Source organism: Denticeps clupeoides, chromosome 14 (genome assembly GCF_900700375.1).
Source record: "Denticeps clupeoides chromosome 14, fDenClu1.1, whole genome shotgun sequence".
NCBI lineage: Eukaryota > Metazoa > Chordata > Actinopteri > Clupeiformes > Denticipitidae > Denticeps > Denticeps clupeoides.
Window position 1 is genome coordinate 14,921,152 of NC_041720.1, and position 14,332 is coordinate 14,935,483.

Here is a 14,332-nt window from a genome sequence, read left to right on the forward strand (position 1 = left end):
AAAGTAGAGCTTGATAACTTGGAGGAAGTGATCTGCTGAGTTTGGTGCTGGTCCCGATCCATCATCCCACCCAATATGCCCCACCTGGACAGACAATTACAGTTGTGTTACCAACCCAGCAACTGGACGGAGTGTCATGATCCGCTGCAGACCTCCCACATCCCCTGGAAGTCACTTGCACATTAAAAGTCCCTGTTGTCCACAAATGTCATTCAATATAATATATAATATCCCAGAATACATTTTTAAATATGTCTCTTTACTAATGTCTGTTTCTTTTAACAGAGCATAAAGACAAAGATTATGGTATTATTTTGTACATTTTTTCATATGTGTCAGGGTTTAATAGGACTTATTTTATAAGTTGAAAGTGTATTATTGAACTATAATCTACAAAAGGACAGAAGGAGTTTAATTAATTGTATGATAAGCAATCAACTACTAAAATATCTTGATCATGACAGCCCTACTTATATAAAGTAGGAACAAAACAATTATTAGCATTTTTTTAAGCCAAAATTTGTAGTCATGAAATGGTTCTGTGGACAACTGCAAAATATTATCAAAATGTTTTATGATTTTAACATTTTCGTATACATACAGAATTTTTAAGCACACTACAAGCTATATTTACAATCGATAAGCACTTACATGACACAAAAGTACAAACAAGACATATTATAAAAAAAAACACAAAATACAATATATATTTTTTTTTACATCAATAGTCCTGTGCATAAAACATTGTGGCATAAAAAAAGCTAAATTCAATCAAAGCTGCCTTTGAGTGCTTAAACCTATGTAACTGACCGGCCCTTTGGACAAACCATCATATTGTCTTACATTTACACTTGATATCAATGCTACATTGTGAAGGAAAAAAAAAAAAAAAAAAAAACTCAAGATAAAAGTAAATTTCATGTTGGGTTGGCTGAAACAGGCTTTTTTGAAGCGCAAATATACAATACAACAGAACAATCAGTCCAACTGCTTTATTGTTAATAATTGCACAGCCAAAGTGGAATGTCGTATTGCTTATAAAAAACACGCACACATCTACAAAATACAAAGTTTATTCAAAAGAATAAAATATAATAATAAGAAGAAATAAGGGTAATAACTTAATTATTCTATTCTCTCAACATCTAAAGAGGTGGACAAAGTGTACAGTCATCTGCCTCATCAGCTCGCCATGTGATCAGTATCTCCTTGTCCCCTGAAAACCTGCAGACATCGTGAGTGTGCTGTATGGGCTGAACTAGTGCTAGGTGGCCAGTCAACATTCATAGCGTGGTGTCATTTAAACATCTGGCAGGACATAATTGTGGTGAGAAAGTGCCTGTTTTTGATTTTCTTATCTTCTTCTTTATTCCATCAGTAAGATTCCTCTGAATAGATAATATTTGACATGACATCCATAGTTTTCAAATAACCCAACCAATGAGCGTTTTTGTCTTGTTGGTGAATGGACCCGTGTGCTTAAACAGACTTTCCTACAGTAAGGAATTAATCAGCAGATTTCATTCTGAATGTAAAGTGTGAACTGGTTGATGGGCACCAGCACTAGTCTTCAGGAGCACCACAAGGAGCCATTATTACAAACAAACGAATCCTTCTGCTGTAGAATATTGTGGGACGTGTAAAACTTCCAATGTAGAGTTGGGATGGGTCATGGTTGGTTGGTTGAGGTTTAAACTCCATCCTGACCTTAATTAGCCTTTTGTGTGTCTTAAATGGCTGAATAATGAAGGTTTGATTGAGAACAGTGCTCTACATCGCAACTTCAGCGCTGTGCAATTCACCCAGAATTCTCCGAGCCAACGTTCACCTGACATAGAGGGCGGAACAGTCATGGAATCTGTCTCACACCCACATTCATGCAGCCTCGACATTTCACTGCCTCAAATGGCAGCTTTTAATCAGTGTGGGAGAAAAACATTAGCTGCTATCTTCACATTTAAAAACAAACGGTTGGCCCTAGATACCATTACATGATATCAAATACCAAATAGATACCAAAAAAAAAAAAGTTATAATGCCCAGTCCCTCTTCCTCTTCCTACCCTGCAGTCCATCAGTACATCTTCAGAATCTATCCTACTCCTGGTCAATTCTTGGCCACAAAAATGGCAGTAATGATCTCTAATGAAATAAACTCTAAAGATCCCTGAAGGTTAAAATGCCTCCTCCTCTTCAGCATCACACCCGTATTCTGGAAAGAAAGACAGAGACAGATATCCATGTTGACTGTGGTTAGTAATGGGAAAGCAGGCAGGGATACAGACGTATCTTTAGGCCATTAAAAAGGCTTTATTCTGCTTACCATCACCTCCAATCAGCTGAATGGCGCTAACACAGGGCTCCTCTGGCTCTTCCTCCTCATCCTCCTCTTCTTCAGCTGGCTCGGCGTATGATACTGGTCCACTCTCCACCAGTGGAAGAGGGGTGGGCAGTGGAGGCTCACACAATGTCAGTGGGGTGACGACTGGGACAGCCTTAATGTAAGTATAGCAGTAATGTATTAATCTTTTGAATTTCAGTAATATACTTAAGAGCTATCAAACTATTTAATTAAAACACCAATAATAACAATCACACATTTTGCAATGAATTCATTGCTCCTAATTGTAATTAAGATCCCACAACGCTGTGAACTTGGTATCACATAGTGCTATATTTTCATCTGGCCATGGCTGATTTCCATTTTCTGCATGTATGAAAATGCTGGCGCATCGCGAACACTCAGCAAGTGCATTGCTGCTGAGTTTGAGCACCTCGGTGGCCATGTCTCAATTTTTACAAATTATGTCACAGCCCAATATTTAATTTATACAACTGTTAATATAGCATTTAGGTGATCCCAAATGTAAATTGGTAGATGGGTGTAGGTTGTAGACCATTTTATACAGGGGGTTTGAATATTTGTGGCTTTTGGAATCCCCTGTAAATACATAGAGATATGTAATAAAACTATAAAATGATAATTTTCACAACTACTAAACTAGTTAACATACATTTAAGTATGTTTTTGCTAAATAAGGATAGGCTATTTATTCACTTTTTTACAGTGTCATATCATTGAAAGAAACTGTTTTTATTGCCGTGTTAAAGTGACTGCATTAACCTTGTAGTTACACACAAACACTGATTATTTTTATTGTAGAATTTGCTTCATCTAGTCAGATTGCTTGATTTTCTGCTACCATTGTGACCTAAAGTGCCAGTCATAAGCAGGAATGACCTGAAGCCATTTTTCGGACTTTCGGATTGCTTAAATCAGAGAAATCGCATGACCTCCCCTCTTCACTGCCCTCCTGCTACCCTGGTGATTGGAGGTGTTTAGGAGTAAGATCCCTGACTTAGAAAGAAAGATAAAAGATGTAAAAAAAAAAAAAAAGAAAGAAAAAAAAGATGCTTGTGAAAAGAAAGTGCAAATGAGAATGGCAGAACTGGATTTCCCAACAGGCATCAGAGAGAGCAGAGCCGTCAGAGAAGACTGAGGGCTAATTAATTATAACATACAGGAAAATGTGAAGAAAGAAATACCACAGCGCTAATTATAGAATGGCCCCTAGAGTCTCCAGGCGGTTGCTGGTGGGTGGACCAGCGGGAACTGGGAGTAACAGGGCTGGTCGGACCCACCCATGACTGGTGGCCCTTGAAGACCCTAGAGACAGACTGGCTGCCCCCTGAGAGTCTGGGTCTCACCAACCAAATGGAAGAGAGGTCTCAAAGCAAAGCAGTCTGGGATAACATTGGGTCAAAGTGCCAAAAAGTAATTAACAGGTTCATGTGCAAAGTTCAGACGAGTTTTTGGGGAAAAAATATTTTTTTTAATGGACAAGTCTGTACTGTTCCAGGCTGTTTCTATGAACTGACAGTGAGAGAAATTTTAAATTACAAAAACAAATGGCCCTTTTCACAATATTCATTATGTGATTGTTAAATAAATAAGGATAATCTGTTTATTGAATTTTGGATGCATTGTTATCTCATTCAGGGGGAACATCTGTGTTCACTTTGTAACCATCAGTTTATAACAATCAGTTTCTGTTGCCATGTTGCAGTGATGATATTAACATTGTAGTCTACACTGGTGATGTTGGTTTACTCCCGTAAAACTTGTCCCTTTAAGTGTCCCACTTGAGTAAAAGTGTAAAAATGTGTACCTCCTCTAGGCTTCTGTTGAGCCCCATTAAGATAGCTGGTGACATTAGCAACGACTATAAATTGGCAGTTTAAGTCTAATAACAGGCAGTCTAAGTTTAATAAAAAATTTGGATAATATAATATTTAATCTTTATGTCATAAACAAGAGACGTAGTGTTAGTATGCGTTAGTATGCGTTAGTATTTACCTGATAATCAGGAAGCTTAACATGAGAAGAGTGTAAAAAATGCTTTTTATGTGCTATTTTATAGGACTGGCAACAGCTGTAACCAAGTAATAAGTAAGGTAATTAAAAATAAAAAAATTGACATTGAAATGTAGTGGAGTTAAAAACAAAAATATTTTAGTAAAACACAGAATTTACAGTATCTGTACAGAAAATCTACTTAAATACATTTGCTTTACTGCAAAGACCGCAATGGAAAGCTCATTACATAAGAAAGTATCTTCAACAATAAGAAGCATGCCACGGCCTATCTACAGAAAAACGGGACAGGACAGGAATGTTGCCTGGCCACGGTACTAATGACCCAGCCTGATATGAGTCCTTACTCTCTCGCTCTCTCTTACTCTGTCATAGTTAAGTTGGATCAATTTAATTTGCCTACTGGCAAACATTATTTAAAAGCTAAATCAGTAATTCCGTAATGACAGTCCATTTATTTAGTTATTTAGCTCAACAGAGCAAAATGCATGCCTCTCATTCGACTTTGGTTTATGTAATAGGATGTAATCAAGAAAATCTAAGTTACAAAAAAAAACAAAAAACAGAAATGCATGTCCTTACTTGAGTGCTGGTAGACTTCTTCTTTGGTGAGGAGGAGATCAAGGGTCGGAGTCTGCAGAAGACAAATATATATGAGATCCACATTATGCATCACACAAATAAAAAAAGCACAAAAATGTCATCTCTAGTCTGGAAAAAAAGCTAATTTGCTATGATGGACATAGGTCTGGTCAGAAAGAGAAGATTAAAATGAAACTAAATATTTACATTTATTTTATGATATGCTGTATTATATGCTATATAAGAATTGTTATTTGGGTTTAACCGACATTTTACATGGAGTACATATTACATTAATAAATTCCACAGTGCCTATTGATATACAGTGGGTACGTAAAGAATTCAGACCCCCTTAAAATTTTCACTCTTTGTTATATTGCTGCCCTTTGCTAAAATAATTTAAGTCAATTTTCCTCATTAATGTACACAAAGTACCCCATATTGACAGAAAAACACTGAATTTTGCTAATTTATTAACAAAGAAAAACTGAAATATCACATGGTCCTAAGTATTCAGACCTTTTGCTGAAGCACTCATATATGAGTGCGAAGTAAAAGTGATTGTGAAAAAGTGCAGTATAGCACACGGTGGGAAATGCGTCCTCTGCTTTTAACCAGCACCTTTAGTGAGCAGTGGGCAGCCATGAGAGCCACCCAGGAAGCAGTGTCTAGGGATGGTGTTTTGTTCAGTGGCACCTTCTGATTACACTTCCTTAACCACTAGGCCACCTCTGCCCCATATATTTAACTCAGGTGCTTTCAGAAGGTTCTACACCTTCATTTGAGTCCAGCTGTGTTTGATTTTACTGATTGGACTTGGTTAGGAATGCCACACCCCTGTATATACATGACCTTACTGCTCACCATGCATGTCATTGAGGTAAAGAAGAACCCCACTGTGGCTGAGCTCCAGAGATGCAGTCGGGAGATGGGAGAAAGTTGTAGAAAGTCAACCATCACAGTCGGGGCTTTATAGCAGAGTGGCCGATGGAAGCCTCTCCTCAGAGACACATGAAAGGCAGCATGGAGTTTGCTAATAAACACCTGAAGGACTCCAAGATGATAAGAAATAAGATTCTCTGGTCTAATGGAGAAAACCAGGCACTGCTCATCACCTGCCCAATACAGTGAAGCAGTGGCGGTGGCAGCATCATGCTGTGGGGGGGTGTTTTGCAGCTTCAGGGACAGAACGACTGGTTGCAATTGTGGGAAAGATGAATGCGGCCAAGTACAGGGATATCCTGGACGAAAACCTTCTCCAGAGGGCTCAGGACCTCAGACTGGGCCAAAGGTTTGTATTAGAACAAAAGGGTGCTTCTAAATACTGAGATGAGCTGTAATGTCAACAATTCTGTTTTTCTGTCAATATGGGGTGCTGTGTCTACATCAATGAGGAAAAACTTAAACGATTTACGCAAATGGCTGAAATAAAAAAAAAAAAAAAAAGGGTGAAAAATTTAAGGGGATCTGTATACTTTCCATACCCACTGCATCTAATGTAACTTTGCTGCTTTTTGAGTTTGCATAATAGGCCCCTGAAAAAAGACAGAGCCACTGTACGGTAACTCCAGACGATTACACTCGTAAGTAAAGTGAAACATGAACACATACTCTTTAGAAGACTTAAACACTGAGACTGTTGTAAAAACAAACCTCAGACATAGACAGAAAATGTGTAAAACGTTGGATGATGAGTATGCAGCAGACGCAACTTAAACCAGACGCCTGAAACTGAAAGCCCAAAACCCGTCTGGCTACCCCAAACCAGCTAATCTTTTAATGTGTTGATTTAATAAACATATCTACATCTGCTCCTCTCCAACATACTGAACACCCAACAGCAGACCATTTAAGCACATCTAAACCACCTCAGTTGACGACCACCCTACAGAGGTTGAAGATGCCCTCTGGCATCGATGAAATGCTGAGCTGAAACTTCCCAGAAATCAGCTCTTAACATCAAACACCACCAATGTATAGGACTAATTTTAAAAGGCCGTCGCTATGGGGAAAAAAAAGTTAATTAGTCTTGAGGGGTTTCGCATAAGAAAACATTATGAAGAAAATGACCTTGTTCTGTCGTAGCGTTTGCTGCATAAGTGTGTGTTCACTGTACCCACTGTGCAGCCATTCCCATTTATGTCATTTTAACAAAGGTCTTGGTGTTGGTGTCTGTTTCCTAAAGGTTCAGAGTGACCCTATAATCGATGCTTACACAAAGGGTCTCAAAAAATTACAATCCATTCTGACAACCATGAAAGCTTCATAAACCCTTCATGGCCCCACAGATTAATCAGAGGCAGAGAAAGAGAGTCAACGATGGGAGGAGTTAAAAAAAAAAAGAAATAACGCAGCAACTTGAGCACTAATGGCCAGAGCAAACACACAAATGCAGGAAAAACCCTTCATGCATGCAAACTGTACACACACACATACAGCGAGGTTCCCCCTGGCGAACTGACACCAGGGGACACGAGAGTGCTTTCCTCACCGATAAGGGAAAGTGCCACTAATTAATCTGCTTAGGGAAAGCGGTAGGAGGAAAAATGGGGGAGGGGTGGAAGAAATAAAAAAAAAAAAAAAAAAAAGGAGGGGGGCCTTCCTCCTCTCCTCTCTGCTCCTGTCGAGCCTCAATAAGACGGCGGGCGGCATTAGCAATCTGCCGAGGGCCGAAGGAAGCGCCACTTTTCAGAACCTGGCAGGACACCCTGCTGTCACAGTCGCCATTAGGATTACTGCACACATTACACAGGGAGGGGTGGTGGGAGTAGAGGGTACAATAGCCCTGCAGTGCTTTGAGGAGAGAGTAGCCTCAAACACAGAAGCAGTGTCTAATACACAGAGTTGTGACTAAAACATGATATATCTATGTATTTGTATGTTGTGTCATATATATGAGATAATCTGGTCATTTTATTTAAATAAAAACACCCTGGAAACTAAATTGAATGCAAATTACTTTGGCTTTTTAGAAAAACGTTTTGATTGAGGTGATGCACCCAAAAATGCAGTGAGCCTTGGTACTGTGAAATATTTTCATCTGGTCTTGCCTGATTTGCACTATCTGCGCAACTGTGAAAAAAGTGAAAGTGATTGTTATTGTGAAACACTGAAGCACAGCACACGGTGCACACAACAAAATGTGTCCCCTGCATGTAACCCATCACTTTAGTGAGCAGTGGGCAGCCAGAACAGGAACTCAGACAGCAGTGTGTGTCTTCATTTTACTTATACTAATACTGTTTCAATAGTGACAATATGGGCAAATATATGTGAAATGTTTAATAGCAAAAAGACATGATACATCCCACAAAAGGCCACAAATACCACCCTCTGAAGACTGTTTTCAATTATTTTTACTGTGACCTTCTGCTGCAAAGAAAAAGCAGCAGAGGAGGAATCGATAGCAAGCCTACAAAATGAGAAAAAGCCATAATGTCGCCTGGCAAGACTGGCCACGAGTGAGAGCATCTGCCAATCTAATCAGCCACTGACTATGGTAATTCATCTTCTTTTTAAATTTGATTCTCCAAACAGAACCACTGGTATATGTCCTGGAAACCTCACCCACAAAATGTGTTTGTCTTTGTGGGGACATAAGATATTATGTGTAACCACCACTGTGTAACAAGCCTAAACACAAGCAAATGTAGCCTCAGTTTCCAAAAGTAAATCTTTAAGTTTCTTATTAAAGGAATATAACAGAAGATGGTCCTCACTAATATCCATACACATACATTAAAGAACGTCCACTTCTTACCCTGCAGTGCAGTCAAAAAGCTGGGAGTATAATGATCTTAAAAATGTTGAAGTCTTAAAAATAAATCAATTTATAAGGCAAGTGACTCAGCATAACTGTGAATTGTACAAAAATCTGCCCAAAAAGCATTTTTATGTGCTTAATGTAATGGCAAGGGTGTTGCATTAGCAATGGACTATTAGAATTCGAGGTCACTTGCTCTGTTTTTGGAAAAGTTTGTGTGTTTTTGCCACACATAAATTTTTTTTTTCAGGCAGGTTTTAAATCCGAACTCTGCCCTTCTGTCTCCCAAAATGAAAGCAGCACTTTTGTCGGTTAACACGCCTGAGAAAGTAAAGGAAGAAGTTGAACGTGTTCTTGCAAGAATTAAAAAAAATGTGTCACCAGGACATGTGTCACCAGGACATGCAGTACTGGTTGGCAAAGGGCAACAACATGATCATTTATTTGTGTGTATCAAATGTAAATACACTTATATTTAAAATAAATTAATGTAAACATATTTTAATTTTAGCATATTATGGCAGAGCCACGTAGAATGATTCAGACGAAATTATATTAAAAAATAGAACAATATTAAAAGAGCTGTAGTCACAGTGCCACCATAGCAAGGTTGTTCGATTTAGAGCAAAGCTCATAACTGCTAATTTTTTGTTACATGGTGAAAATGCTGAGTATTAAACACATCAGCTCTCTAATCATATTCATCAAGAAATAAAAATCCCATCTTTAACCCAAAAAGAACAAGCAGCTTTGGGATGGTCTGCTGTGTTTAAACCATGGCAGATGAAAAGGATTTAAAGAATATTGGATCTTTGAGGCACAGTGTGAGATAATTTATCATATGAAATCATATCATATGTTTATGAAAATTATGCTAGGCTCTTAGTGATGACAGACTATGGACATCTGATGCGACTGGTGGGGTGCCTTAACTGGGTGTCCTCGGCACCTGTATGGCACAGCCGGATTAAAGATGACGCCCAAATGTCCAGCCCCTGCCCCATGGCTGCAGCTCCCCCCCCCCCCCCCCCCCCCCCCGGAGGCCAGGTGGCAGATGAGTTGGCTAATGGAGTGGATTCACGCAAGACAAATTTGCCAACATAACAATCAATCCCTGCCCGTACCCCCCAATCTCTGCTCTCTCATCAATAAAATTGACCCTCTGCAAACACTCAAAAACACACACAAATGTCTTATTAAAATTATTACAATAGAAATGATCACACAACTGACTCAATTTGTCTATAATGCATAAAGGCACATAGCAAGGATATGGAAAACTAGGTAAACACACAAAATGTTAGCAAACAAAGTATGCACCAATGCCAAAAATTTATATTTAAACTGAGTAAAGTGCGCAAGACAATATTAATAATAACACCATGTAATAAAAACACTTATACTATACTTTTTGTGTAGTATAGTACAAGTAGCTGAGGCCCTCATCTCAGAAAAAATATCTGGTACGGAGATGAAATATTTCCACCATTACCAGCACTGGTGGGCTTTGTAACTAGGCAACCCATTTAAATGGCTCTCCGCTTGATCCCATAAAATTGGCCCGGCTTCATTCATTCAGAGGGAGACCTTTTTTTTTTTTTTTTTTTCCCTTCACTCGTTTGTGCCCATATGTCGGTCCGTCAATAATGCATGTTGATGAAATCTGACAAGGGGAAGTAATATTTCTGTAAAGTCAATATCACATGGCAGCTGTGTGTGTGTAAATAAATAAGAGGGGACACTGTGGTGCAGTGCCGGGGGAGGACGCTGCTGAGCGGGGGGCTCGGGTGACCAGCTCTGGGTCTCCTGTAGAGCTGAGCTCAACAGGGCGTGCTCCAGAAGCAGGCTCCTCCATATCCACCACAGAGAATGCTCTGCAGTGACACCGGTGTTGCGCCACATCTACACAGTGTAGATTGTAGAACTGTAGGGTGTAAGGTGCTCCAGCTCGTCGTGATTCGCTACTCATTATGCACTCCCTACACCATACCTTGTTGTTTTTAATACTACTCAACAGATCTCAGTACACAAAGGGGTTTTTAGAATCTAGAGTTCACGTTAACATGTATCTCAATGCTACAGTGGCAAAATCATCTAGAACATCTATAAATGTCACTGGCAGGAGCAACAGCTCTGCCTTGACCCATGATGGCTCAAGGGAAAATATGGAAAGCTGACAGAACTCCCCAGAGCTCTCGCTCTCTCGGTGGAATAATAAAAAGGAAGAAAAAAAATCTTTTACGTATTCATGGAGCGGTGCCTCGGAGACTCCGAACGACTCTACTTTGTCAATACTCAGCTGAAATGCAATCCGGGCAGCTGGTGACGGAGCATCTTATCACACTTCCTGCAGAAGAGTGAGGGCGGCCCCCAAGGGGGAGTCCGCATAGGGGATGGGAGGGGTCGTAACAATGAAAAGAAAGGAGTGATTATTCTCCGTAACTACCCCCTCGAAGGGTGGTCACAATGACAGGGGCAGGGAGAGGGGAACGGGCTAGTTCCCCATTGTTGTGACAGTGGATGGAATGGAGCTCAACAGACTGAATTTGCTCGTCCTTATGAAGCTACTTATCATGATGAATATAGCATATAGAGCAGTGATGAAGGTAAAGAGAGTCGACCGTTCTTCTTCTTGTATCGCATTCTTCAAAATGACTTCCTCTTCTCTATGGCCTCCATATTTTGGACAGAACCAAGCATATATGAAACGTACATATGTGGATCATGCTTTACGTAAACTAAGGTGATACAGAAGCAAAAAAAAAAGTATTTTTCTCTCTCACACACACATACACAAGTGAAGTCTGCGCACAGGAAGGAAACATGCGTGCACATGGATCGTAACATGGATTCCTCGTAACAATTACAACGCCTCGTCTCGGGGCTGTCTGAGCTGCACCTCGACCCGTTTTGACAGCGAATACAACAGTGCACGTGGGTGTCAGGTCCGCCTTCATCTGAACAAACTCTAAAAGTGTGGCGGACGCAAGGGCTAGGCTGTCACAAGAAGGTGCCAATTTTCCCATCCTTGCTTGTCGTCGGTGGCTGCGCAGATGGGTAATGGCGCCGGCCGCTACTGCGTTCGCACTCGCTCCACCAACCTCGCCGAACAGCTCACCTGGGTCAACTCGCCTTATTTCTCAGACGGCAAGTCTCCCACTCTCCCAAATCAGCTGGTGCTTAATGGTCTAACGCTAAAACGATTCAGAGCCGTCACCCTGTGCGTGGCTCGCCCTTCCCCAAAAAGAGGGCCAATATTACATTTTGTGAAACCTCAAGAACCTCAGCATCTCACTGCTTGCGGAGAATGCAGAACTCCGGTAGTGTTGGAGCTGGGCGGTCTTCTGCTCATGCAATGCAAGCTGCAGAATTACAATGGTCTAAAGTTTTTTTTTTTTTTTCAACCCATTCAAAAAAACATTAATTTAAGCAACTTTTGTTAACCTACGTCAAAGTTGAAAGCAAGTAAATGCAAATTCCTAATTAGGTACATTTATATTTCTAGCATTCATCAGACGCCCTTATCCAGAGTGGCTTACAATCAGTAGTTACAGGGACAGTCCCCTCTGGAGACACTCGGGGTTAAGTGTCTTGCTCAGGGATACAATGGCAGTAAGGGGGTTTTGAACTTGTGATTTTGTGGTATTCTGGTTCATAGGCGACTGTCTTAGCCACTAGGCTTTTAGGTGCAAAGGCAAAAATCAACAGATGTTCTCTTGTCTCTTGTCTGTATAGTACGACCATTGACCATACCCACCTCCTCCAGCCCTATATTGTTCAGCAGGAAGTGGCTCCCGACCTCCTGCAGACTACCTGACCACAGCTCTGTGCTTAATCACAGATGCAGCAATGGGAAACACAAGTCATTTGAGGTCTTTTGGAGAGCTCAGGAAAAAAGAGATTTGGGGTCCATATTTTCACTGTGCTAGATACTGTAAGACATCTTTAGACTTTACAAAAATCCTGAAAACAGACTGCTTGCTAGTTATCTGAATATCAGGCGCCCATATCCAGAGGCCATTCTCGATTCCCTCCATTTTCTACAATTGTAATAGCGTCACAAACTCGATCTCTGCAGTAGATGTTGACATCACGGTTTATACCAAATCCAAACGAACAAACAAACCAAAGACCTGAACGTGCACTTCCCACGCACTGCGTTGTATACAAAGAATTCGAGGTTACTGTAGTCATGGCACTGGTATCTAGATCTCCTGGTATCTAGATAAACTTGTGAGCCGCTGTTCAATTGACACAAGTGACAGAACGTGTTTGACAAATGTTTAAGTGCGATGAAAGCATCCTTGGGCTCAAACGGCAGCCTTGCCTGCTATCTGATTTATAAAAAAACAGACGAGTCTCTTTCATGGCCCGCGGAGCTCCTTCTTGTGCCAATCGGAGCATCTCCCACCCCAGTCTGTCTGAGCGTCGTGCTCGTTGTGTCTCCGAGCATTACTCTAGGGACACGACCCTTTCCGGGGACGTCATCTGTCACAACATGGCTTTCACCAATAGCCACAGTGGGCTCTGGCTGGAAGTGACAATGACGCTGAGAGACCAACACAAATCAATCTGCCTCTGTGCTCTGAGCGTCTGGGGGATTGGGCACTCAGAAAAACGACACCGACGGCAGTGCAGTGCAGCCCGCCGCCACCCCAACTCGACTGGACTCAACTTTTTAGGGATCTTTGCAGCAAGATAAGGGTCTCAAACCACCCCCTGCTTTTATTTTTACTTTCTCTGTCTCTGGGTTAATGATCAAGCCCAACACATTCTCACTCCCGGTGCGTCAAAAAAAAACCCACGCTTGGTCGGGGACCTTCAGCGTTGTGTATTGATGCGTAAGGCCGCTCTCTGCGTCTCTTTCAGGGTAGTAGTAGCCTAGTGGGTAACACACTCGGCTATGAACCAGAAGACCCAGGTTCAAATCCCACTTACTACCATTGTGTCCCTGAGCAAGACACTTAATCCTGAGTGTCTCCAGGGGGGGACTGTCCCTTTAACTACTGATTGTAAGTCGCTCTGGATAAGGGCGTCTGATAAATGCTGTAAATGTAAATGTCTTTCATATTCAGATGGTTGTCAATGGATTCCAATGCAATCCCGTCCACATTGCTAACAGAACCGACTTGCAATGACAGTAGCAGCGATTTCCGACATCCTTACGATGCAGAGGATCAAAACACAGAAACGATGGTCGGCACTGTGCAAACGACTTTCCGCTGATTGGACATTTAAATCGCAATGCATGGCGGGATGTGAAATTTACGGTGTGTGTGCATTCACAGGCAGGTAAGTTGAGTTTTCATGTCCCATTGTGCATTGCGAGTTAAACGTCCAGTTATAGTTGGACGAGCTCCGACCAAGCCGCAGGGAAATGTGTTTGTGCCAGCGTTTAACGATTCTGCAATAATTTACATGTTTGCTATATTGCGCGCGAATGGGGCAGCCACGCGGACCGTTGCTCGGAGCGTCTCTGAGCGCCACGGTTACTGGAGTGAAGTGGGCGGAGTGTCTTGGAGCATCTAAATAGCGATTCAGATGGAACACGATCCCTCCACATCAGAAAGAGATGCAGAGACAGGCCTTGCGTGTCAACAACTGACGCCGAAG

General features: G+C 41.2%; 1 protein-coding gene across 2 annotated transcripts in view; it reads right to left on the minus strand.

The window, feature by feature from the left end:
- Positions 1-977: 977 nt before the first annotated feature.
- Positions 978-14,332, minus strand: part of brf1b (BRF1 general transcription factor IIIB subunit b) — a 70,168-nt gene continuing 56,813 nt past the window's right edge. For both annotated transcript variants that reach the window (XM_029002232.1, XM_029002233.1), the window contains 3 exons: positions 4,957-5,008; positions 2,323-2,494; positions 978-2,211 (listed from right to left, as the gene is read on the minus strand). In XM_029002232.1, the coding sequence (XP_028858065.1) occupies positions 2,174-2,211; positions 2,323-2,494; positions 4,957-5,008 (262 nt within the window). In that variant the 3' untranslated portion in view covers positions 978-2,173. The remainder of the gene's footprint in view (positions 2,212-2,322; positions 2,495-4,956; positions 5,009-14,332) is intronic.